The sequence below is a fragment of the Pan troglodytes genome, chromosome 5 (genome assembly GCF_028858775.2).
Source record: "Pan troglodytes isolate AG18354 chromosome 5, NHGRI_mPanTro3-v2.0_pri, whole genome shotgun sequence".
NCBI classification, from domain to species: Eukaryota; Metazoa; Chordata; class Mammalia; order Primates; family Hominidae; genus Pan; species Pan troglodytes.
Window position 1 is genome coordinate 148,471,129 of NC_072403.2, and position 26,780 is coordinate 148,497,908.

The following is a 26,780-nucleotide window of genomic DNA, read 5'->3' on the forward strand; positions in this document are numbered from 1 at the left end:
CATTATTCCTTATCTTATCAGATGGCATTAACAGGCTGAAGTTCTAAGAAGCAGCTTCAAGGATGAACAAATAAATGCTCCCAACATAAAGCAGATACTGTGTTTATGTTTTCACAACTGTTACAAATACAGTGGGGATTACATAGTTAACTTCATAGAATTGCTTCTCCAAAAGCCATGTGGATTCTTTTACCCACTCAGTTCTGTTTTTCATTGATTCTGGAGATCAGTGAAACAGTGTATAACTAGCATCAACATCTATCAATGTCTATCACATCTAATAAATCTTCCTTTTGTTATTCAGCTTTTGATGCTGTTAAAGCATTTCACACTGCCAGGAGAATAAAACCACCGAAAGGCTTTGGGTAAGAAGAAAATGTTGACATCTTACCAGGTGCCAATGATAAAGTCAGGATTATTTTACTTCACCACTCCCCACCGTTTCCCCAAGACCCAAAAACATTTTTTTAAGTGAAAAATAGAGGAAAATTTTGATCTCTGATGTAGAAAGGAAATATCTATAGTTCTAAACTCCAAACTGTCAAGTATGTCAGCCAAATATGGAAAACCGGACCTACAGAAAGGATTCAGTAGAGACCTCCTCAGATCTGGAGGCATCACCCCAAAGCCACATCCTTTGTGTTGGACTGGAACTAAATGATTTAGGGCCATCACATGATCAAGGCATGTCCCTGTAGAAACCCAGCATAAAACTATAGACCCCTGGGAGAGAACATTAGAACAAGCTTTTCATATAGTCTACATTTTGCTGGAGTTTAAAACTGGCAGTCCATAGTTAGATTCACCTCACAGCAGGGTCTGAGTTGGCCATTAAAAAAAATTATTTCTGGCCAGGTGTGGTGGCTCATGCCTGTAATTCTAGCACTTTGGAAGGCTGAGGCAGGTGCATCACCTGAGGTCAGGAGTTTGAGACCAGCCTAGCCAACATGGCAAAACCCCGTCTCTACTGAAAATACAAAAATTAGCTGGGTGTGGTGGTGCACGCCTGTAATCCCAATTACTCAAGAGGCTGAGGCAGGAGAATTGGTTGAACCTGGGAGACGGAGGTTGCAGTGAGCTGAGATGGCGACACTGCACTCCAGCCTGGGCAACAGAGCAAGACTCCATCTCAAAGAAAAAAAAATGATTTATAACATGTATAAGTCAACAAACTTAACGTTAATACTGATGAGTAATCTATGAAGAGGGCAATGATCATGAGTTTTTATGCTCTTTAACAACATAGCCTTGAAATATATAAAGCAGAGTTGATAAAATTTCAAAGAAAAATACACAAATATCAACCACAATAGATTTTAACAGAACTCTTTTAGAAAGGAATATATCTGGCACACAGATTTTAAAATAGAGAATCTAATGGCACAATGAACAAGTTTGATACAACATCTACAGAGAGAGCTCTGTACCCAGATACAGATTCCTTTCATGCATACATGAAAAATATATTATAACTGATCACATATTAGACAACAAAGAAAAATTTCAACAAATTCCAAAGAACTGATATCATAAAGACCATGATCTCTGAGCACAGAATACTAAAAATAAGACAGCCAAAAGTATATTTTACTTTCCTTTAAAATAACCAATGGGTTAAAAAGGAAATGACCATGGGAATTACACAATAATTTTTTAAATGAGAAGAAAAACATTATTTATCAAATTCCATAGATATGGAGTTAGGTAGATGAAAAATTTCATGATCTTAAAAAAATCCATTAGAAAATAAAAATTTAACATGAATAAGTTTAATGGTCAAGTCAAGGAAACAGAAAAAGAATAACATGTTGCTACCAAGACAGTAGAAGAGAGGCTCTGGATTTGGCAAGATGGTAGACCAGATACCTGAGAACCTTCCTGCTAAAAACACATAGGTAAAATAAAACAGACATACTTTTAAATGTCTAGCTGGGCTTACTAAAGAGTAAAGGTGACTGCAGAAGCTAGAAATGAAGAGGAAAGGAATACTAGCAGGTAATCACAAGAACTCCTGCAGCCCAAAGGGTGGGGATGAAGGCAAGATTTTCAGTTTCATTAATCTAGGGTGGGAGTTTGTCTGCTTTTTTTTTTGGTAAAAGGTCAGATAGTGAATGTTTTAGCTTTGAGGGCCATCTAGTCTTTGTAGCAACTACTCAATTCTGCCATTGTGATGTGAAAGCAGCCCAGCTGATATATAAACAAATGGGCATGCTTATGTTCCAATAAGGCTTTATTTACCAAGATTAACAGTGAGCTGGATTTGATCCTGGGGCTATAGTTTGCTGACCTCTCATGTGGGGCTTGGGTCTTAATGCCCAGGAGGGGATAGGAAGTATGGTCTAGTGCCTACGCCAGGCAAAGAGCAGAAACACACAAAACCAGGCCCTTGGTGAAAGGGTAGATTAGAAAAGTCAGCCCACTACACTGTGAAACAAAAAGAAGGCTGGTTTGTCTCAAGACTGAGCTCTGGAGGAGCAAAAATAGGTCTTCTCTAAACACTTTCAACCACAGCTGATCCTGGTGCTGTTTGAACTTCAAATTAACACTTATTATAATACTCATAATTGCTCTTGAGCCTGGGATATCCCTGGAGTGCCTGGCAGAAACAAAGCAAAAACATTTTAATGGCAGACCCCTTGAAGTTTGCTATGCAGAATTCTTACTGATAATGCACCACTAAAGTTGAACTCACAATCCAAAAAATATAAACTATGTAAGGAAACAATTCAACATCAGTGAAAACATATATGACAAATCTCAATCCTCAAGACTTCATTAAGTCAGAAATGACAGAATATAGTTATAAAATATGTACATTTAACATAAAGATATAAAATATTTAAAAATGAGAGGATAAGATATTCTAAAAAAGGCCAGACTTGAAAGAGAATTGAATACAACTTCCAGAAATTCAGCCCTAAATAGGAAAAATAAAAACAAACTCACTGATATATGACATAGGGAAACTACAAAATATGAAAGACAAAAAGATCATAAAAGGGCAAATTACCTACAAAGGTAGCTCATCAGATCACTCTGCAAACTCTTGGGTACACACGCATGACTCGAGAGGATGGGGCTGGGGTGGAGCATGTCCCTACCGGCTCCAGGTTATTTGTTTCCAACAGGTTTCCAGGCCCTTATAGAAGGCAGTCAGGTGGTGTCTTCTGGGGAAAATTATGCCTAATACAATGCTAGGGCTGGAGTGAGCACTGGCCTCCTTAGCATGAATCCTTCTCTGGCTCAGGACAGAGGCCAAGCTCTGGAAGGGAGATGACTACTTACCCATTGCCAAGTATCCAGTGGCACATTAGAGAATAGCCCTGTTCTGGCTGCCTAACGTAAAGCTGGAGACTGTCTTGGTCCAGGGTAGATCATCAGAGTGACCAGGTGATAGGTGGTCAGAGGGAAGGAACAGGCAGCAGGGATCATTTAGCAACATGCCATAACTCAGAGTTAAAACTGGGCTCCTGCGAGGAGGCAGGAAGCATAATCCAAACAATGCCACCTGAAGGAGCCCAAGTCTCCACACCCAATTCCTGTGGTCTAGACTTCTGCAATGCTGTGCCTGCCATGCTGGAATTCCACCAGTGGGACCTAGCCAGCAGCAGGTAAAGAAGCTCAACTTTCCCAATGTGCCCTCTCAAAGGATTAGAAACCTATACACTCCATCTAGTACCACCACCATTTTACACTACAATGCTTTATAATCTTAAAGGAAAAAAAAAAAACAACTTTCAATAACCCACCTCACTTGACTATCATCATAAGCATGTGTAATAGGTTTCTGATTACTTTCAATTTACAAATGATAAGAAATTTTTTTTTCCAGTGAAAATATATCAGAGTTGTGGTTTGAAACCAGCTTGTGAGATTCCAGATTTTGTATCCTTTCCACTACCTATGCATTAGGGAAACCCTATCATAGAATAAGAGCTTACAGGGTGATTATTAGTTGTTTCCAAATACCAGTGTTATAAAGATATTACAGTATATTGTTAATATCCATTGAACATCCATTTGCTTTTTTTTAGCAGACATCTAGTAGCCACTGTCCTCTTAGAATTTTGTTTTTTTCCTTCTCTTACTATGTATTTCAAATTTATTGCCAACTGTTCTCAGATTTTTCTTCTTAAAATCTCACAAATTCATTTTACCTCCTTATTCTCACCGGAGTTGCCTCAGAATCTCTGTAGAAGTAGCACAGAAGAAAAGCACTTCTCTGCAAAAAAAAGTCCAGAGGCTTTTCTCCTCTCTTGTTGCTCCATTCCCCAATTTATTCTCCACTAAATTGACAGTGAACTTTCCAAAGTCCAAAGTTCCACATGAACTTTCCATGTCAGTGCCACTGCATCTATTTTATTGGCAGCTTGTTACTTTCCGGATGAAATCCAAACTCCTTAGCACAGCATAAATGCCTGCTATGGTCTGAATGTTTGCGTATCCCCCTCTTCAGCGCCCTCAAAATCTGTATGTTGAAACCGAATCACAATGTATTAAGAGTTAGGCCCTTTAGAAGGTGATTAGGTCATGAGGCTAGAGCTCTCATGAATGGGATTAGTCCCCTTATGAAAGAGGCTTAAAGGAGCCTGGTTGAGCCTTCAGCCATGTGAGCACCCACAGAAGGTACCATCTAGAGGAAGTAGGCCCTCACCAGACACTGAATCTGCTGGTGCCTTGATCTTGGATTTCTCAGCCTCTGGAACTGTGAGCAAAGCATTTCTATTGGGTATAAATTACCCAGTCTAAGGCATTTTGTTATAGTGGCCTGGATGGACCAAGACAATGCCCTTCAAGATCTTACAGCTGCCTCTGTCATCCTCGTCTGGACACTTGAGCTCTTCGAGACTTGGGACTTCATCCTTAATTACTCTATCCCCAGTTTTAGCATGTAGCTTGTAGTAGATGCTCAGTAATTATTTGCTTAATTAATTAATCAAGTTATAGAAAAATGTGATGAGAACTTTTTTAGAAAAGAACTAGATCCCAAAACAAAACATTTAGAGTCATTATTGGTTTATTCTTGGGTGAAAGCATTTTTCGAATAGATATATTTAAATCTTTTTTTTTTTTTAAAGAGTGTTTTGCTCTGTCGCCTAGGCCGGAGTGCAGTGGTGCCATCATAGCTCATTGCAGCCTTGAACTCCTAGGTTCAAGCAATCCTCCCACTTCAGCCTCCTCAACAGCTAGGACTTCAGGTGTACAGCACTATGTCCAGCTAATTTTTTCTATTTTTTGTAGAGATGGGGTCTTGCTATGTTGCCCAGGCTGGCCTTGAACTCCTGGCCTCAACTGATCCTCCTGCCTCGGCCTCCCAACCACTGGGAGTACAGGTGGGAGCCATCATACTCAGCAGTTGTTTTTTTTTAAAGAGATGGAGTCTTGCTATGTTACCCAGGCTGGACTCAAAGTCCTGGGCTCAAGTGATCCTCCCAAATAGCTGGGACTCAGGTGCACACCACCAGGTCCAGCTCTACAACAGGTATGCTTATATAGAAGAGTGAAGAATACATAAACCTTGATGAGGCTGCTAAAGTTTTCATTTCCCCTAGGAATCTAAGGTATCAGAGACTATTTTTTTAAAAGATTATGTATTAGATACAGATTTAAAAGATTATGTATTAGATATAGAAGATTAGATATAGAAGCTGACTCCTGTTAAGCAAAATGGTGATAGTAAAATGAAAAGGAATTGTAAAAAGAGCAGTGTTATTTAAGTAAAACCATCTCTGTGGGTAATTGCTGCTTTGTTTTTCTATCTCCCCTTTCTATTCTTACGAGATAAAGATAGAAATTGAAATGGCAGTTTTGAAAGAAAGCTGAAAAGAAACAAGAGACTGGTTCAGCCTAGAAGGACAGAGAATCATCTATGTAATGTCCAGGAATAGTAGAAGAGAGGGTTTTAAAAAATAAAAGGTAACATTACATTGCTTATATATTTTGCATTCTATTTCTATGGTAATAGGTTAGCAAATCAGGTTGTTGCTAAGGGAAACAAGAATTTCATTCTGAGGCAATCATGAGAATTTTTCTAGAATCATCTCTTTATTGCTGTCTGCCCAGAACAATCTAAACTGGTAGCGGGAAGAGAATCAGTGTAGGAAGGCAACATTGACAAGGCCAAACAACGAAGTGGTGACTCACTGAGTCCTTGCACTCTCGAAGGAAACCACCACCTTAGAAAAAGCCATGCACTTTCGGCGGGGGCTTAACCACGTTAGGTGAGTAATCACCTCGAAGACCCAAATGGCAGCTCTGTTAATGTTCAGTCTGTATGGCCTTCTTAATATGTAAATACCAAAACATTAATAACTACTAATAACATTAATAGAATGCCAAAAACACTGCAGGTACAAATATCTAGTGTGATGGATCTCTCCTCCCTTAGATCTTTACTCACATCTCACCTTTTTTTTTGAGAAGGAGTCACACTCTGTCGCCCAGGCTGGAGTGCAGTGGCACAATCTCAGCTCACTGCAAGCTCCGCCTCCCAGGTTCACGCCATTCTCCTGCCTCAGCCTCCCGAGTAGCTGGGACTACAGGTGCCCGCCACCACACCCGGCTAATTTTTTGTATTTTTAGTAGAGATGGGCTTTCACCTCGTTAGCCAGGATGGTCTCAATCTCCTGACCTCATGATCCACCCGCCTTGGTCTCCCAAAGTGCTGAGATTACAGGTGTGAGCCACGGCGCCCGGCCACATCTCACCTTCTTTTATTTATTTATTTATTTATTTATTTATTTATTTATTTATTTAGAGTCTCACTCTGTCGCCCAGGCTGGAGTGCCTAGGTTCAAGCGATTCTCCTGCTTTAGCCTCCCGAGTAGCTGGGATTACAGGCGCTTGCCACCATGCCCGGCTAATTTTTGTATTTTCAGTAGAGATGGGGTTTCGCCATTTTAGCCAGGTTGGTCTCGAACTCCCGACCTCAAACGATCCAACTGCCTCGGCCTCCCAAAGTGCTGGGATTACAGGCATGAGCCACCACACCCGGCCTAAATCTTACCTTCTTAATGAGCTTCCCAGGCCTTCCTGTCTAAAATTGCACGTCCCTGCTACACTGTAACTTCCTAAACCCTTCCCTGGTTTATTATTCTCCTTAACCCTGATCACCATCTAACATACTATAGATGGTATTTTACTTATTTGTGTTTATTGTCCGTCTCTCATTAGAAAGTAACCTGAGTCTACAGCCATACCACCCTGAATGCGTCCAATCTCTTCTGATCTCGGAAGCTAAGCAGAGTTGGGCCTGATTAAGACTTAGATGAGAGCATGTAAGCTCTCAGTGATAGCAGGAATTTCTCTCCATTTTGTTCTCTGCCATCTCTCCAGCACATGGAATGGTGCCTACCATTCAATAGCTGTCCAAAAAATATGTGAGTGCATTAGTGAGATCCACTTGGACCCACTGATGTGGATGAAGATGATTTTAGGCTGAAAACATCAGAAAAACAGCAGCAGCAGAAAAAAACCTTATCTAAACTTCTTTTGCGGACATAATCAATGCCTCCTAAAATACATCTGCCATTTATTTCCTCTCCAGGAGGTTAATGACCAAAGAGGAGATAGACCACTTGCACCTAGAGGAGATGTTGCATAAACAAAACCTTATCAAAACTTTCTGTTCCTCACACTTGTTTCTCATTAGTCTCCCACCATACACTTTCTTAAAGTCTTAACCCTCTTTCTTACTAAGATGATATATAAACACTCAACTCTAGCTGTTTAGGGAGCCAATTCTTCGTGTAAGTCTCTTTCACTGACTTATCATTGACTACATGAATAAATTTTGGCTAGGCATGGTGGCTCACATCTGTAATCTCTGCATTTTGGGAGGCCAAGGCAGCAGCTTAGGCAACATGGTGAAACCCTGTCTCTATAAAAAGTACAAAAATTAGTCAGGCATGGTGGTGCACACCTTAGTCCCAGCTACTCAGAAGGCTGAGGTGGGAGGATCGCTTGAGCCCAAGAGATAGAGGCTGCAATGAGCCAAGATCACACCACTGCACTCCAGCCTGGGGGACAGAGGGAGATTCTGTTTCAAAAACAAAACAAAACAAAAGAATAAAGTTTGTCTGCTCTCCTGTTAACTTGTCTTTTGTCAGTTAATTTGCAGGCCCCTGACCATTGAACATAAGCTGGTACAAGAAAAAGGCTTTTCCCCATTCCCAACAGAATGAATGAATGAATAACAAATTGATACTCATATCATACAACACTATAAGTGATGTATTTTCTCAGGCAGGGAAGTAACTGTGGGTATTCAGCTTCATATCTGCACAAAAATAGGAATAGGATGTTAAAAAAGAGTTTGCTACATGATGATTCCAAACTGACTGAAATAAATTCTGAACCACAATTACTAAGGTATATGAGGCCAATCATCAGAAAAGAAAACAGTAAGGTCTTCCATCTTCCTGCAGATATTTGAGTCAAATGAAAATAATGTCACTTTTTTTTTCTTTTTTTTTTTTTAGACAGGGTCTGGCTCTGTCACCAAGGCTGGAGTGCAGTGGCGCAATCCTAGCTCACTGCAGCCTTGACCTCTCGGGCTCAAGCAGAGAGGTCCATATGGATTGGAGGCCTTCTCCCATCCATATCTCTCTCCTCCCAGTTTGAGATATTAGGTTGGTGCAAAAGTAATTGTGGTTTTTGCCATTATTGCTACAACCTAATATTAAAACAACTCTGATTTTGTCACTGCCCAGCTTCAGACCCTTCAGATTGAATCTCTTCTACTTGGACACCTGGCACCATGTGAGCTCATGTGATTAAAAAGGGCATAAAGCCACCATCCTGCCATGGGACATTAACAGTCCAGTCCAGTGCAGGCTACCAGATGACAATGCATGGAGAAGAGCTAGGCCAGAGGAGTGGGCCAAAATGCTAAGAGAACAGAGAAAAGTAAGAAGGGGAGTTGAGAAATGATTCAAAGAGAAAAGGACACAGGACCTGGATCTGAAAAATTAAGGCTTTGGTTACTAAGTGGGACTGAGGAGAAAAGTCTGTGAGGTTGGGCATCTGCATGTCAAGCCCAGAGGCTGGAGAAGCACGGCTACCTGGAAAGTGGAAAGGAGGCTGGCACCGCTGGACCACAGAGTGGAAAGGAAAGGGGAAGCTACAGCCAGAGGGGGTGAGAACGTTGTATGGTGCAAATACTTCCTTCTACAAAAAGGAGCATCAGCTGGGCATGGTGGCTCACGTCCGTAATCCCAGCACTTTGGGAGGCCAAGGCAGGCAGATCACTTGAGGTCAGGAATTCAAAGCCAGCCTGGCCAACATGGTGAAACTCCATACTAAAAATACAAAAATTAGCTGGGCATGGTGGTGCACGCCTGTAGTCCCAGCTACTTAGGAGGCTGAGGCAGGAGAGTTGCTTGAACCTAGGAGGCGGAGGTTGCAGTGAGCCGAGATTGCGCCACTGCTCTCCCACCTGGGTGACAGAGTGAGACTCTGTATCAAAAAACAAAAAGGAGCATCAAAGGTTTTTAATTTGGGGAGTCACAGGATTAAATCTGTATGAAAGATTTCTCTGATGATAACAGAGACAAAGCATGAGACATGTTAGGCTATGATAGAGGATGAAGACCTGAGATCAGGGGAGTGACCGAGAAGATGAAATGAAGGGGCTGCAGGAAAGAACGGGCATGAGGGATTAAGAGGGGTTTGGGAGGGGTTTCTCAGGAATCTGGCTTGGGTTGCTGGATGCCTTTACTTTTAATGAAGACATGGAAGGCAGGAAGAAGAACAATGGAGACCAAGGCTGGTTAACTCTGATCAATTGTTTGATGATTTCAATATAAAAGTATTATAATAATAACATATTTAATTACTTGAGATATGAGTTCATTACCCTTCCACGTCAAAATACATCCTTGAGTCAAAAAACATAGCCTTGAATCAAAAGAAATTGATTTTCTTTCTGTTAAAAGACAGAAAATCCTTCTCTGAGAAGTGGTATTGCATTATATTTGAAATAACCTTGTACAATTTATACCAATCTTGAATATTATTTTAAAAATTAGAGGTAGGAAAGGACATTAAAGATCCCCTTGCTCTTGGCCAGGCGCAGTGGCTCACGCCTATAATCCCAGGACTTTGGGAGGCCGAGGTGGGTAGATCACCTGAGGTCAGATGTTCAAGACCAGCCTGGCCAACATGGTGAAACCCTGTCTCTACTAAAAATACAAAAATTAGCTGGACATGATGGTGGGCGTCTGTAATCCCAGCTACTCAAGAGGCTGCGGTGGGAGCACTGCTTGAACCCAGGGGTGGAGGTTGCAGTAAGCCAAGATCATGCCACTGCACTCCAGCCTGGGTGACAGAGCAAGACTCTGTCTGGAAAAAAAAAAAAAAAAAAAAATATATATATATATATATATATATGAATATATATATATGAATATATATATGAATATATATATGAATATATATATGAATATATATGAATATATATATGAATATATATATATGAATATATATATGAATATATATATATATGAATATATATATATATATATTCTTTTCAACTCTAACTTAAGGAATGAAGTCATCTTAGCCCAGCGGGAGTATGAACTTTGTCTGGGGTTATGAAACTGACTGTTGGCAAAGTCAGAACCAGGGCCCAAGGCTCCTGACCCCAGCCTGGAGTTCTTAGTAGATCCAGCTTGAATCAGAAGGAAGAAGGGGCTGGTGACCTGAAAGAAGCCAAATCCCACCCACAGTTGTACTGCTTCAAATAAACCTTATTGTTCCAATCAGAAAGAAAAGGAGTTATTGCCTTGGGCTTCTAAGAAGTCTTTTAAATTCTAGGAATTAGTTTCACATTTGTAGTTTATAGAACCACATTAATAGTTACTGTTTTGCTGACTGCTGACAACACCCTAAGTGAAGTTAAAAACATTAAGTAGCATTTCCTGGCCTTTCCAACATTTTTCTTTTGTTCTGGGCCGAGGTAGCCAAAGGCTTCAGGAATAATTGACGCATGTATTGAAACAATGTTAATTCTACCTTCAATTGAGGTAAACATCAGAAAATAATTATTCTGCATACAAATCTTAATCACTGTGTTCAGATGATCTCTAAAGTAATTCTTCTTGTTTCCACTGTAAAGAATGGGAAGTGGAGGAATTATTTTTAGCTTGTTATTCATGGGCTGAAGTTTGAGTTCAATTTGTGGTAATGAAATTAAAGAATTCATTTTAATCAAATATGCAGGATGCTGATAAAATAACTTTAATAAAGAATGTTGAAAACATCTAAGAAATGTAACCAAATATATAATGGAGAGTTATAAGTTATGCAAAAATGTAAGTTAAGGCTTAATAATTCATATTGGAAAGATGCCCTGGCTACAAAAGGACATTCAGGGAGAGGGACAACCATGATGGATTTCACCATCCTCCAGTCCAGAGCATCCCTGTAAACATGCATTCATTCACGTTTTGCTAAAAGAACACCCACGAAAAACATCAGCAATATCACTAGCTGGCACAATGGCAAACTAAGCCAAGACTCTTGAAGCAGGTCTGCTTGAATTCTTCCTACAGGCTCTAAAGTCCATTGGGAATACTGTAGAAGCCATTCTCTGTCAGAAATTTTACATTATTCTAATGAAATGCAAAGGATAGAAATGTAAGAATGTTTTTCTTATGTTTTTCTTTTTTTTTTTTTTTTTTGAGACCAAGTCTCATTCTGTAGCTCAGGCTGGAGTGCAGTGGTGCAATCTCGGCTCACTACAACCTCCAACTCCCAGGTTCAAGCAATTCTCTTGCCTCAGCCTCCTGAGTAGCTGGGACTACAGGTGCACGCCACCATGCTCAGCTAAAGTAGAGACAGGGTTTCACCATGTTGGCCAGGCTGGTCTCGAACTCCTGGCCTCAAGTGATCCACTCACCTCAGCATCCCAATGTGCTGGGATTACAGGCATGAGCCACCACACCTGACTTCAGAATAATTTCTTTTATTCTCTTTTTTTTTTTGAGACGGAGTTTTGCTCTTGTCACCCAGGCTGGAGTGCAGTGGCACAATCTTGGCTCACTGAAACCTCTGCCTCCCAGGTTCAACTGATTCTCCTGCCTCAGCCTCCTGAGTAGCTGAGATGATAGGCACCTGCCACCACAGCCTGGCTAGGCTATGCATATTTTTGGTAAGATGCAGTTAGTTCCTGAAAGGAGGGCATGAAACAAAGGATAGCTATCTCTGGTTTAAAAAAAAAACAAAACCAAAAATTTGTAACATTGCAGAATACTTTATGAATTTTCCAGTCATCCCCTTCATAATTCTATATTATTGATAGAATTGTTTCATTTTCAGTTTCTTTAAGTTTTACCTTGGCAAATTGCTATGTATCAAGTGATGCAAAATTTAACACAGAAACAAAGATAACAACGTATAATCAAACGAGCCCTGAAGTAGGAGTCAAGAAAGCTAATTCCTAACAATCACTTGAATAAGAAATAAAAAATTGTAAAATATAAAACATACATAAATAAGAAGTAGTATCTATTACTTCTATAGACAGCAAGCTAATGCACAGGAAATTTTTTTTTCCAAATTAGGCCTGTCATCTTTTTACAACTTTAATGAAAGAGGCTTAGGCTTAACTACAAATATCAAAGCTATACAATTGCTAGATAATCATAGAACTTAACTACGGGCAGAGTTAACAATTAGCTATTATAGGCCAGGCATGGTGCTTATCCCTATAATCCCAGCACTTTGGGAGGCCGAAGAGGGAGAACTGCTTGAGCCCAGGAGTTCAAGACCAACCTGGGCAACAAAGTGAGATCCCGTCTCCACCAAAAAAAAAAAAAAAAAAAAAAAGTTAGCCAGGTGTGGTGGCATGCTCTGGCTGAAGTGGGAGGATTGCTTGAGCCCAGGAGGTCAAGAGGCTACAATGAGCTGTGACTGTGCCACTGCACTCCACCTCCAGCCCGGGCAACACAGCAAGAGCCGGTCTCAAAAAACAAACAATTTATTATATTAAATTTTTTTCTCAACTGTTACCTTACTAATTCAGTGTTTCTATAAAAATTTTAGTTTATGAGATGACATTATCAAAGTGATCTAATAAATAAGTATGCCAATTAGATTGGTGAGCTATAGATTCTTCAATTTCACTTTAACATTAAAAATATAATTTTCAGTGTGGCTTGGTGCTATGGACTGAATATTTGTGTCCTCCCCAAATTCCTATGTTGAAATCATACCCCAAGGTGCGGTTATTAGGAGGTGAGGCCTTTAGGAGGTGATTAGGTCTTGAAGGCAGAGCAGGGTAACATTAGTGGCCTTGTAAGAGAGACCACAGAGAGCTAGCCAGCTTCTTCTACCATGTAAGGACACAGCAAGAGGGCACCTTCTATGAGGAACAGGCCGTCACCAGACACTGAATCTACCAGCACCTTGATCTTGGACTTCCCAGCATCCAGAAGTATAAGAAAATAAATGTCTACTGTTTACAAGCCACATTGTTTACAGTATTTTGTTACAGCAGCCCAATGGACTAAGATACTTGGATTCAGAGTTCTCTCCCAAGTCAAACACTGGGAAGGGCTTGGAGAAAATGGTGGCCATGTGTCAAGCCTGGAGAAGTGTCATCCTTCAGACATTGAAGATGCTGGAGTCAGCATTGTTGACACACTCCAGCATTGGTCCTTGCAGTGGAGGAAGGCTCTTCTTCACACAGCAGACATGGCAGAGAAAATGGACATAAACTAAAAGTAGGTGTCCAGCAGTCGGGTGCGGTGGCTCACGCCTGTAATTCTAGTGCTTTGGGAGGCCGAGGTGGGAGGATTGCTTGAGCCCAGGAATTCAAGACCAGTCTGGGCAACATAACGAGACCAAGTCTCTATAAAAATAAAAATAAAAACCATATAAAAGTAGGTATCCATAGTGCTCTGTGTCCATTAGACATTAATAAAAGGATTCCAGTTGAGAGGAACAACATTTGAAGTCATTGTTATTCCCTCCTCTCTTAATTCCATTAATCTTCCATGGTTTCAGGTTCTCTGTGTAGCATATTAATGCCTGCCACAAGGGTGCTATCAACCAGAATCTTCAGTGAATCTTCTTTGTCTGAATTGCACATATCTCAGAGGAGAATAGAGAATGTGTAAGGACACCGTGGCCCATGCATTGACACTGTCATAGATAAAGCATAGTTACTCGCTATCAGATAACTAAAATGCTAATGCTTGGTGCTGTGGAATAAGAATTCTCCAATGTTTACTTTTTAGCCCCTTTTTACCAAAGGAATTCCGGAAGTTGCTTTTAACACTAAAGGAAAGCCTACAGTCTCCTACCCCTCATACACCCTGCCTCCTGCCTCAGTAAGGCTTCAAATAGTTTGTTTTAAAATGAGCTCTAAATGTAAATGGACACCTAAGTCATTACCTCCAGCGAGTCACTTTCACAGTCTCCTTCCTCTGTGCTTCTCCCCTTCTCTTCGGTAATGGTGTTCACCATCTCAAAAAACCTACAATACAAGTTAGCATGTGAGCATTCATAACACAAACAATAGTAAATATAAGCAAGTACATCTCAAAGTGACTTCAGAACCAAAACTGAGAGCTAAGAGAGTCTCCAGAACCAGGCAATAACACACTATCAAGATCATGTGAAAAATACAATTTTTCAAAAAGAAAATGCAGGTTGGTAGGATTTTCTAGAAATTTCTAACCTAATGCCTCACTTCAAATACATTTTTCTTCAGGAACTCTTCTTGTAAAGTTTTTTTTTTTTCTTCTAGAGACCATTTCAGAGACAAGCAAAGTGATTACAGTGAGAAACAGATTGGCATCCTACTCGCTGTGGCTAGGCCATTCAGAGAGGAGGCTGATGGTTCACAGACATAAAGCCAGGAAGCACTGTGAACGTGGGCTGATGATCCCACAGGCAGGTCATGCTATGCGATGCCAGCTTAAGGGAAGAGCAGGTTATGGTGTGATAAGAAAAGTTTCCCTAACACAACTCAGAACCTTTCTTACCCACCCATCCATCCATTCATTCAACAAATACTCACTGAGTGTCTACTAGGATAAAGAACTGTTCTGGCCATTGAGAGCATGATGATGAACAAAGTCTATCTTGGAATTTGGACCCCATTGATGGAGTTCATATGTGGTATCAACTTCCTCACTCTTCCTGTCTCTACACACATTTCTTGGAGGTCCATGACAAGAAAAAAAATTCCCAAGCCTGATTGGAATAACAGTTTGCGCTATTAAATAGCAAAATGAATGAGAGAGAAAAGCTAGTTTAACCAAGAGGAAGAATAAAGTGAAAGATCAAAAAAAAATCTGGTGTTACAGACATGATTTAAGATCTGGGTTAAGGATTTGCATCAGCCACTCATGCAAAAATTTTCAATATGAACATCTCTAGGCAGAATATAACACTCGACAGTGGGATGGGAGCACTAGCGTAATTTTTAGAAGCTTCCATTCTGAAGTCTCCTGTGCCTGGTTCAAACCCCAGATTTTTATGCTTATTGACTACATGATTTTAGGCTATACTCTCCAAGACTACTTTTTAAATTCTTTTCAATAAAGATATTAATACTACCCATCTAATAGGGTTTCTTTGAAGACTGAAACAAATATTAGTTCTGGGGCACACACTTCATAAATCTTAGCTATAATTATCATAGAAACAGGTCAACAGACTTGAGAATTTAAGTGTAAGTAGAGAATTAGTCCATACAAGAGCTAGGAATTTTCTTATTTCCAAGTGTTTTTTTTCCCCCACCATATGTTTTATGATAATAAAGATAAAGCTTGAGCCAAGAATTGTGGATTCAACAAACACTTTTCTTTTTCACACCAAGATAAAAATGAACGACTGTATATTGTAGCTAGCATATCAGTCATTTATAATGAAGTCAAATAGTAATTATTTAAATAAGAACAATCCCCAGCAAAATTCTGAGTCCAAACTAACTTTCACCTACACTTTGGCTTCTAAATTATCACTCACTTCTCTAGTTTCCCACAGTCAATCATAGTGTTCTAAAGAAGTAAGAAGAATTTAATTATTAGCCCAAGAGAAACATACAATGGAGAAAAACACAAACATACAATGCAGTCCATGGATTTTTGGATGATCTCTTTTATTGGTATAGATCAGATCAGTGGCTCTTAACTCAGGCTTCACCCCCACCAGAACGTCCAATATAATTAGTCTGAGGTGGGGGCCATGTATGTTTTTTTAAAGCCTACCAGGTGGATCTAACTAATATGAGCCAAGGTAAAGAGGTACTATTGTAGATAATAGTGAGATGATTTAAAAGAATTTGAGAATGAAAATTCTGGTAATCATATACAGTAAGTGAGCACTTAAAATATGAGTTATAATATTTAACAATTAACCAATAAGTCTTAGTTAATGTTTTATCTGTGGGAAAATAAGTTATGACTAAGATAAAGTTTGACTTATTAAAGAAAACCCCCCCAAAATCTGTTAAATTTATGATATAATTATAAAATATTAGCCCAAATAAAATATTTATATAACCACATAGCCATGCATTCTTCACAGGAGGTACATGTTCACTCATTAGTTGAAAATAATGATCAGGTAAGAAGAATCTTTTTCACACACAATGACTAATACGTACTTTTTACAATGAAGTTCTGTACAGAAATAGATTTGGAAATCATCAGAATTGTGAAGCACATAAAGAAAGCAGCATCTTTCTTCAAATTTAGAAATACTGAAACCAACAAACAAAAAGGCATTATTCAGAGAACTATCAATTCTTCTACAGTCCTATGATGAAAAAGAAATGTTTTAAATTCAATCCCATTTATATCAATGTTGTTTATAACAAGAAGTTATAAATAGCACTTTAAAAAGTGATACTTCCTGCACCACACTACTAAAATGATTTACTCTTCTGAGAAGTGTCCTCCTCCTCATCTCTGCAGAGCAGGGCTACTCTAGGGTGTTGCAAGCACACATAAACTACACATCCTTTCAACAGAGCAGGGAAAGGTGTCCTGCCTACTACACTATTCTGTGTGCTGGGAGGAAAAGCATAAATACCAACTGGCTGGCTGACCTCGGTGATTCTGGTGCTATGCAATCTGTAGAACAATGAAATGTTTCCAAAGCTAGGCAGTCAATTTGTGGAGGCAGTAAAAGCACCTCATTCGTTATAGAGATTTTAGAGGAGTGAAGCAACGTGCAAGTGCGCTCGGTTAGGGCTCAGTGAGTGGCTGACTTTACGGCAATATGAAACAGTTTTGAGTTGACCCACTAGGCCATGCTGTTTTATGCCAGGGATTGGCAACCATTTTCTGTAACAGGCCAGATAGTAAAATACTTTAGGTTTTTCAGGCCAAACTATGTAATTCTGCTGCTGAAGCATGACAGCTGCCTAAGAGGATGCATAAATGAATGAACATGGCTGTGTTCCAATAAAACTTTATTTACAAGACAGGTGAAGGACCAGATGTAGTCCATGGGGCACAGTTTGTCAATTCTTATTTTGTGCCTTTGTGCCTGCTGTTCCTTCCATTTGGAATGCATGTTGTTTTTTACTTTTAAAAGAAACTCTATTCACGATTTAAGGCCCAGCTTAGACCTCACCTTCTCTCCCTGCCCTACTTCTGCCCTAAACAGAAAGACTTCCTCTTACACCTGTGTCCTCTTGAGTATACTTCTTTCATTGCTCTTCTCACACTGTATTGTCATGAGTTGTTAAATGTCTGTTCCTCTCCCTGCTGGGCTGTGAATTCCTCAAGAGAGGAGTTGATGTCTTAGTCATTTTTGTATCTTTGGCAGAACAGGACTCAACATTTGACACACAGCTCGTGCTCAGTTAATGCCCACTAACTCGAGCTGTGCAAGTTCTGAGGTGACGCAAGGCAAGCTGCTGACCTAGTTGGATTTTCTTCCATAGTTTGTCATCTCTTCTTTGTGGAGGAGGAGGCCAGGAAGAATGAGCTCTCTTTGAAGTCACAGACTACAACTCAAGTTTCTCAGCACATAAGCCAGCAAAAGTAAGATAGTAGCAGCCTATGTATAAGTCACAAATCACAACAACTGTTACATAGGGCTACCATACCTAATTAAAGAAAATTTATTCATTGGAAAACAGATATGATAAAGTGAAATTTACATTTACCATACTTTCTTAAGTGGATTGCTTAAAAATGCAGCAATAAATAGTGAGTGCCTTGATAATGACTGGCTTTAAAAATTAAATATTAAGAGTACAGTTTTATTTGAGAAAGTATCGACTGAAAGATATATAATGAGTCAGTCCATCATCTTGCTTGTTTCTGTTCAGATCATTCATGAGGTAACAGGTAGCTTTACCAGGAGAACTCCAATTATTAGTGACTCAGACCGCTCTACCAATTTATGCTCTAATAAAACCAATTATTATTATTCCAAAAGCAACAGGATATTGCATAACCAGGCTGCAAAAATCTGTTGTCTCTCATTGCTATGACGTGGGGGTAAACAGTAGTTAGCACATCTAATTTGGTTTGAAATCTGCAAGAGTTGATTTAGCATGAGCTTCAATAGAACAATTATTTAAAGACTTAACCACTGACTCTTGATTCTTAAAAAAAAAAAATCTTATTTCTAAATCCCAAGAAATGGCATTTTCTAAGCTACTGGCATTGTGACAGCAGTCAGAACTGAACCAAACTGAAGTTCACCACTGTAATCTCAAGATCAATGCAGGAAAGTGACCTTACAGAAAGTTTTTTTTTTTAATGGACTCCTTATCATCTGAAGTCATTAGTATTAGTGACAGGGGCCGGGCGGGGTGGCTCACACCTGTAATCCCAGCATTTTGGGAGCCCTACGCGGGCGGATCACTGAGGTCAGGAGTTTCAGACCAGCCCGGCCAACATGGTGAAACCCTGTCTCTACTAAAATTACAAAAATTAGCTGGGCATGGTGACATGCGCCCGTAATCCCAGCTACTTGGGAGGCTGAGGCAGGAGAATCTTTTGGACCTGGGAGGCGGAGGTTGCAGTGAACTGAGATCATGCCACTGCACTCCAGCCTGGGCAACAACAGCAAAACTCTGTCTCACAAAATAAAATAAAATAAAATTAGTGGCAGGACACAATCTAGTAGACGGCATGTGTGCTTTGGATCCACGCAAAGGTTGATGAGTTCCTGGTAAACCAAAAGGACAGAAATCATCCTATTACATAAACCAACAGCTCAGCTAAAGAGGACCTCCACATGGCTGAGTGTAATCTACATTTTGATTCTGGTCCATAGTTCACATTGACCCCACAGTTACATTTTAAGTAGGTCAGGAGCACAGAATCAGTTCAACCAGCAGTGAACATTTTGTTGCAAATCTTTTCCTAAAGGAGATAGTGACACTGAAGAAGGTTGGGCATTTCCACCAGTTGAACGATTCTTGACATTCCTTGTATTTTAAAATCATGATTAAAAGTTCTATCCAGCCCATGAACAGTGGAGAAAAATGTCTTATAAGTTAACAAAATGTACCAAGGAAACTTACCTCACTCCCCTGACAGAAGAGGCACTAAAATTCCACTCATGTATACCTTTCTAGAACAGCAACAAGAAAATATACTGAGTCATCCAAATGGAAAATAACATAACAACAATAATTTTGTTTAATTATTTTTAAAGTGATATACACAGCCATTTTTCCTGGTACACTATTTTTCATGAAAGAATTATCTGGATGGAAAGCACAATTCATTCTCAAGTCACAAGGGTAATGATTACTCTACTTAATAATTCCTGTACTTCAATAAAACAGCTTCCAAAAGAGCCTAGGAGAATTAGTCTCATTAAATTCTAAAACTTGATATCTAGTAATAACTGTTGTGTGTTAATTTTTAAGTAAAAAAAGTCAATGATCAAGGTAATTCTATTATTACAGTTGAGAAATACTTCTTTTCCGAGAAAGATAAACATTAATTTGAATAACATCTCGGCAAGGTTTTAAAGATAACTATTTCTGAATTATCTTTAGTTAAGATTTCCAACTAAATAGGCGGTTCTATTTCTTCAGAAACTAGTAGAGCAAGAATGTATGTGAACACACATGTGTACAGTGCCCATCATAACTACAAGGTATTGCTACCTAATTTATGCAAAATTCCATATGCTAATAAAGTTTGAACATCAAAAATTTGATTGTCATACTATAAACATGGGTGATTTGCAGAGCCAAGGTAAAGAAAAATGTGGGAATTTATTTCTTGAGTTTATCACTAAAGCTAAGATAAAATTATTGTCAAATTCATATGTCCCTAAAATAAATAACAAAATGGATGATAATCCCTTTAAAAATATGTCAACAGTATAAAATAGCATAAATATTTTTACAGAAATAAAGTAGTTTATCCATGTGTCTAAGTTGAGCAAGTACAGTACGGCAATAAACTGACACTGAAATTCAATTCTGTAAAGTTAAAACAACCATGAAAATGAGTTCTTACCCACCCACTGCCAGGAGGCTGAAGTCTTGCCTGGGCTAATGAAATGGATGACAAAGCCTTGTGGCTCTGAGGTGGCCTAGAACCCTCCTTTTGGCTAAAGCAACTCAAAAGCGACAATTTATATCTACAGCCCATAATTCTTTGCTAGGTCCATGCAACTTAAAAGTAAAAATAGATCCTCTCAAGTCAGATGTGAATTTACTAAAAAGCTAGTTTCAGTGCATGTCAGTCAGGTCATGGGGATGTGATCTGAATGAACGCAGAGCAAATTTTGTTGCATGAAGTCCAGGAGGGAAGATACCATAAAAAGGTATGTGGTGGCTCTCTTAACCAGAGTACAGAGGGAGTGAAATTAAAATAGCAGACTGCAGCCTCAGCTGGTAATTTGGAAAGTTGCTTCTAAATCCTGTTGGCCTCAAGTGAACTTCTAAATATATATATATGACCCAGGAGCTGCAGCTGTTACCTGTACACTACTTGCGTACAATGCAGCCTTATCCTCAGAGCCTGCAGCTGAGCTGCTTTCCAAGACCATGTCCAGGAGCAGGAGGTGGGAGGCAAGTGCAGAGCTGAGGCAGTATGCAAACCCGCCCCTGAACACAGCAACTGGCAAATACTAACAAGACAGCACTGGTAAAACCCATCTTCTATCAATCCTTTTCTGGGAACAGCTAAGTAAAAATTTTGGACTGGTTTTGTAGGAAAGGAGGGGAGCATTTCCAGAATGCTTGGTTCCTGAAAGGTTGCCAGTGCTGCCAGGGAACGTTCCATTTCAGTGATGTAAATAAAGCCCAAGCCCTGAGACGGAAGGTGGAAGGAGGCCTCCCTCCCCACCTACCTGTAGGACGCACCACAAGGAGGCGCTGATGAGCTGTAAAGCCAACAGGTAGTTTAAAGGCTCCTGGGATCTGTCTGGGAATCAGGGAAAACAGCAAGGCCAAATGCAGCTCTAGCTATAATTAGCCCCAACAGGCCTCAAACCAACACTCAACCTAATTTAATCAGCACAAGCACCATTTTCTAGGAACGGGTTAGCCTCAGATCCCAGGCCCCAGTTAGGGCTAGAATAGGAGCTGGAAGTTAATACTGTATTGACTGAAGGTGGCAGGAGTTATACTGTAGTAGGCACTGTCAGCTCCCTCAGCAACTGTCATTCCATCCTTCTCCTCTGCTGACAAAAAAATAAATTTTGCCCAGGTTCAGGTGGCAATGTTTCTGAATGGTGAAACTGATTAGTCTAAATTGGCCACGGTAAGTCCATTTGCCTTGCTGGGGATGGGTGTAAGCATGGTCATGTGATACAACTTATGGTATAAAGGAGAGGGCTTGGCCCTCCTCCCCGGGATGCCGCCTGTGTGAGGTGCTTCTTGGAATAGCTAGCTACTTAAGAACATGAGACTAACACCAAGAGTACGCAGAGAAGCCAGAATTCAGAATCCTGATGCTGAAACTACCCTCAGAATCACCCCACCTCAAAATTTATTTTTTTCCATCCAGGCTGGAGTGTAGTGGTGTAATCATAGCTCACTACAGCCTGGATCTCCTAGGCTCAAGCAATCCTCCCGCCTCAGCCTCCCAAGCAGCTGGGACTACAGGCACATATCACCAAACCTGGTTAATTTTTTTAAATTTTTTTGTAGAGACGGGGGTCTTGCTACATTGCTCAGGCTGGTCTTGAACTCCTGGCCTCAAGCAATCCTCCTGCTCTGGCCTCCCAAATTGCTGGGATTACAGGTGTGAGTCACCATGCTCGGCCTGTAATTTCTTGTAATATGAAATACCATTTCTTTAAGCTGCTTTTAGCAGGGAGTTTGTAGCAGAAAGCATCCTTGGTGGATGACAGCATCAAATCATCTTAATCTAGAATCAGGGGTAAGCATGTTTCCCTCATAAATTTCCTGGGCCTTCTGTGAGTGGCCACTGGCTGGAGCTGAAGTGAGGGAGGAGAGTCAGCACTTAATCCTCCACTAGGCCCCTGCCTTTGCTTGATAATCCGTGAGCTAGGCCAAGGGTACCCAAACTTCAACCCCCAAAAGGGGGGGAAATTCTAAACAACCATTTAAAACGCCCTGCAAAGAACTTCTCTCTTCCTCAATCTAAGTTTTTCTTTCATTGTACACATGCAGACTTTCTTCAAGGACTAACTTACTTTTCAGCAGCAACCATTCATTCAACAAAGAGAGAACTGTTAAAAGATCGGGATTTCAATTAATTTTACCCCTGAATGTAGAGTAGCTCTCTCTAAGAGTCCTTGGGAATTGGTATATAATGTGCTTAAAGTTTTGAAAGTTGCCGTATAAAGTATATACTAGCTCACAGAGCTATTTATTCCATATGTTAGAATAAAAATAGTGAGAGGAGTGACTAAAGAAATAAACATGATAAATGAAAAGCTACATTCTCTATTCTAATTTTAGGAAAAATTTTTAAACATTCTATGATAAAAACAACCCATTTTTAGTTTAACATAAGACCTATTAAACTGGTTGCTTCTCTGTTATTTACAGTTGTTTTAAAGTAACATGGTAATAATAAAGTTTTTTTGTTTTTATTGCTTGTCCTCCTTCCAATTTACCACTTTTATTTTTAAAAATTGAGAAAATGGTAGTGATAATGAATACACTATGGATAGAATCAGGGTTTGCAAAGAAATTGACATAAATTCAGAATGGAAACTGATACAAGAAAGCTTCAATTTTTGAACCAGGAGAATTTTTTAGCACTAAAAGTTATAGGAAATAAGGACAACATAAATAAAATTCCTCCTGATCAAAAGATGGTGAAAATGAAAAATGGACAGTACATAACTTAAATTTGTAACCCTATTTAATGCACTTGTTTATATCCTAATATATATCCTAATATTTCTTAGCATAATATAAAAACTGTCTCTATAATTGTCACAAAACATAAGAGAATGAAAACGAGGCTCACTTTACTGAGCAAAGAACCTCCAGGAAGGAGAAAACAATAACAAATTGCTGGAAATAGTACTCATTTTCCAAAAATCTCTGGCTTACTTTCTGTTCTTTTTCTGTCTTCCAAATTCTTCTGGCTCTCTACTCATTCTCTAGGCCTTGCTAATCGCTAATTCCTTTAGCCTCACTCTGTTTCCAAGTGTCCTTGGATAACCTTGCTCTTTTCAATCAAGCCTTTGAAAATCTCCTCCTCCAGTCCTGCTCTCGTCTCCATAATGTTCATGTCTCCTAACTGCTCTTCGTTTTTGTAGTTTCCACTGGATGATTAGTGTATCTCAGCTTGTGAGAACATGTATGTATATACTTGCATACATGCAAAACAACATAAATATTGCACTGCACTTTAAAGTAATATCACTAACACGTATATAGACAGTTATATTGATTATTCCCAATTTTGCCACTGGATGATTCCACTTGGAGTCTTGCCATTAGTTTCAACTAAACACGTCCAAAATGAAATTCCTCATGATTCCTCTACAACTCAGGTTTTCCTTCTAAAAATCCTACCACCTTTATCAATGCAATCAAAACTTGAGTCACCTTACACTTACTCCCTCTTTTTAATCCTTCTTCCTAATTTGTGATTAAGTCGTATACTTTTCTTTCCAAATCATCTGTCCCTTTGCAGTCACAATTGTATTATTCCACTCTAGGATCTCTACCTGCCTCATATCTAGCTAGTTCCTCTAACAGTCTTCTCTGTGACCCTCCTGAGCCTCAGACTTCAGAAATCAAATGTCAAGACCAGATCAGTCTTATAGCTACACTAGCAACCATTATGGAGCACTTGTTCCAAGCCACTTAGCACTGTGCTAAATGATTTCCATTCATCCTCTCACTTAATCTTCACAACAATTCTATGAGGTACTGTTATTCTCATTTTACATACATGGCAACTAAAGCATGAGGAGTTGAAGTGGATGCCTAGGCCACGAAGCATGCAAGAGCTAACATCAACCTTCACACCTATGCACTTTGATGCTGACCCTGGGTTCATAATTCACATTCTGTTCTGCCTTCCTGCCAGCTCTCAGATTTTCAGAAACGTCAGTGACGTCCTGTTTCCTACCCACATATGTTTAAAATTCTTCTTCCTAGCTTACATAGCACTCTAGAGTTTTATGTCATCCTGCCCAACCAATCATATCTCCCACCTCCCTCAACACGTTTCCCCTTGTGGAATGAGTCAGACTCTGCCAGCCCCTGAATGTCCCATGCTTGCTTTCACTTTGGTGCCTTGGTTGGAATTCTGCCTTATTCTTCTAATCTAGTTTGTCTTCCCGTGTTCATTTCTCTCTTCTAGTTCTACCCACAGCCAAAGTCCAGCTTCCACTTCCTTTAGCAAGCCTTCTCGAAGGACTCTATGCCTCACTGATCTTCCTCCTCACTGAACGCCACAGACCAAGAACCCATAATGTCCTCCTCAGGAACCAGCACAGTCCCAAAGTCCACAGAACTCAAAAGAACGCTGGTAGATTGATTTGCTCTACTATCATCTCAACAGTGCTTTCCTCGGGTGTAGCATGATGCATTTTAACACAATTAAAATGACATGTTAGAAATGTTGCTGATGGGGTTGCTGGGGCAATGACTTCTTTCAAAGTCTTCCCTCTATTTACTGCACTCATGGAAGTGAATCTCATGGGAAGCTATGTCTTAGCTGAAAGCCTGTCTTCAAAGTCCTTTGTCAAGGAAGTTTTCTGTTATGAATAAATTAGTATCACAAGTAACTTTTTCAAGTGTTTTTCCATACAGTTGACACTCCTAATAATGAAAAAGAATCAAGCTTCTGACTCTGCACACAGTGGCAAATATTGGCATGTGTAATCTGGGGCCTGTTGGGTGAAGATCCTTAAGTTACCACAACCTATTGGTAGAGTGTCTCTAAATTTTGGATGCAGCCAGTCCCAAACTGACTTGTAAAAGTGTCAGCTTGGACAGTGTTTCACAAACGGGGATTGGAGAAAGACCACAGTTCTGAAAGATGCTGCTCGGTATTGCTCAGTGCTACTAGATGGACTTGGTGTTGAGAGCATGAGAATGGATGTTTTTCTCCATGCTTATTATGTAATTTCATGTTGCCAACATTTAGTGTGCCTGCTAAAATACTAAGTTACAAGACTTAACATGACCAACTTTATCTAAACATAGAACAAATTAAAATATAAATAACATGCATTCTGGGTGCTGCTTAGTATCTATTCATTTTAAACACAAGATACTGCCCTTCCTAGAAACTATAGCACTGGGACTGGTGATTTCTTGCCACTCTGGTAGAGGTCACAGGGCCTGGCCATGATTGACATCCAGGAAGGATCTGTCCCAGCTGATTTGGACACATCAAAGCACGGGACATTCTTCTTGCTAGATTATGGACACGCTGTGTTGTTTTCCTGTTGAACTTCCTAAGGTGGTGGTTCACATACGTGAGGTCTGAGAGTCTACCTCATAGAATTGTCCTCAGTAGGTCTGACATGCAGATTAGGAATCTGCAATTTATTTTATTTTGTTTATTTATTTTTTGAGATAGAGTCTTGCTCTGTCGCCCAGGCTGGAGTGCAGTGGCACAATTTTGGCTCACTGCAACCTCTGCCTCCCGGGTTCCAGCAATTCTCCTGCCTCAGCCTCCTGAGTAGTGGGGATTACAGGCAAGCGCCACCACGCCCGGCTAATTTTTGTATTTTTAGTAGAGATGGGGTTTCACCATATTGGCCAGGCTGATCTCGAACTCCTGACCTCAAGTGATCCACCCACCTTGGCCTCCCAAAGTGCTGGGATTATAGGCATGAGCCACTGTGCCCAGCTGGAATCTGCCATTTAATTAAACCAGCTCCCTGGGTGACTCTAATGCTGGTGTTCCAGGGAACCACATCTTGAAAAGCAGCATCCCCAGGAACCAGCTTAGCCATAAAGTCAAGGATGTAATAATTCTTGAGCTACTACAATTGAGTAATTACTATGTTTACATCCCTATTAAAGCTGTTATCAACCATGGCTGCACATCAGAATCATGGATAAATCTTCATAAAAATGCATGTGTCCAAGCTTCACTCTAAGTATAAAGGATTCCAACTAAGTCGGTCTCCTGGGATCCAGGGTATTGCAGATAACTCTGATGCAGAGCCAGGTTTCTGCTCCAGTTCAACACCAACAACCTCCCAAATGATTACTCCCATGCCATTTAAAGAGCAAAGCAGGGTTAAACTCTGGGGTTTCAAAGTTAGGATTTAGTCCACATAATATGCACACTGCAGTGATTTATAATTGTTTTTGTTGTTACTGTAGTTAAGATATATTGAACATCTATTATATGCCAGGCTCTGTGAAATGCACTCTACCAAATTAT

General features: G+C 39.9%; 1 protein-coding gene and 1 long non-coding RNA gene across 13 annotated transcripts in view; one reads left to right on the forward strand and one right to left on the reverse strand.

The window, feature by feature from the left end:
* MAP3K5 (mitogen-activated protein kinase kinase kinase 5) overlaps positions 1 to 26,780 on the reverse strand; it is a 266,255-nt gene that overhangs the window by 65,970 nt on the left and 173,505 nt on the right. For all 11 annotated transcript variants that reach the window (XM_054686344.2, XM_054686343.2, XM_054686341.2 and 8 more), the window contains 3 exons: positions 19,502 to 19,551; positions 16,619 to 16,714; positions 14,398 to 14,479 (listed from right to left, as the gene is read on the reverse strand). In XM_054686344.2, the coding sequence (XP_054542319.1) occupies positions 14,398 to 14,479; positions 16,619 to 16,714; positions 19,502 to 19,551 (228 nt within the window). The remainder of the gene's footprint in view (positions 1 to 14,397; positions 14,480 to 16,618; positions 16,715 to 19,501; positions 19,552 to 26,780) is intronic.
* On the forward strand, positions 6,048 to 25,160 carry LOC107975327 (uncharacterized). Of its 2 annotated transcripts, XR_001718764.4 has the most exons (3): positions 6,062 to 6,221; positions 17,906 to 18,005; positions 24,738 to 25,160. It is a non-coding gene; the product is annotated as an uncharacterized LOC107975327 (long non-coding RNA). The 2 variants fall into 2 exon arrangements; XR_001718765.4 differs by lacking the exon at positions 17,906 to 18,005 and having other exon boundaries at positions 6,048 to 6,221.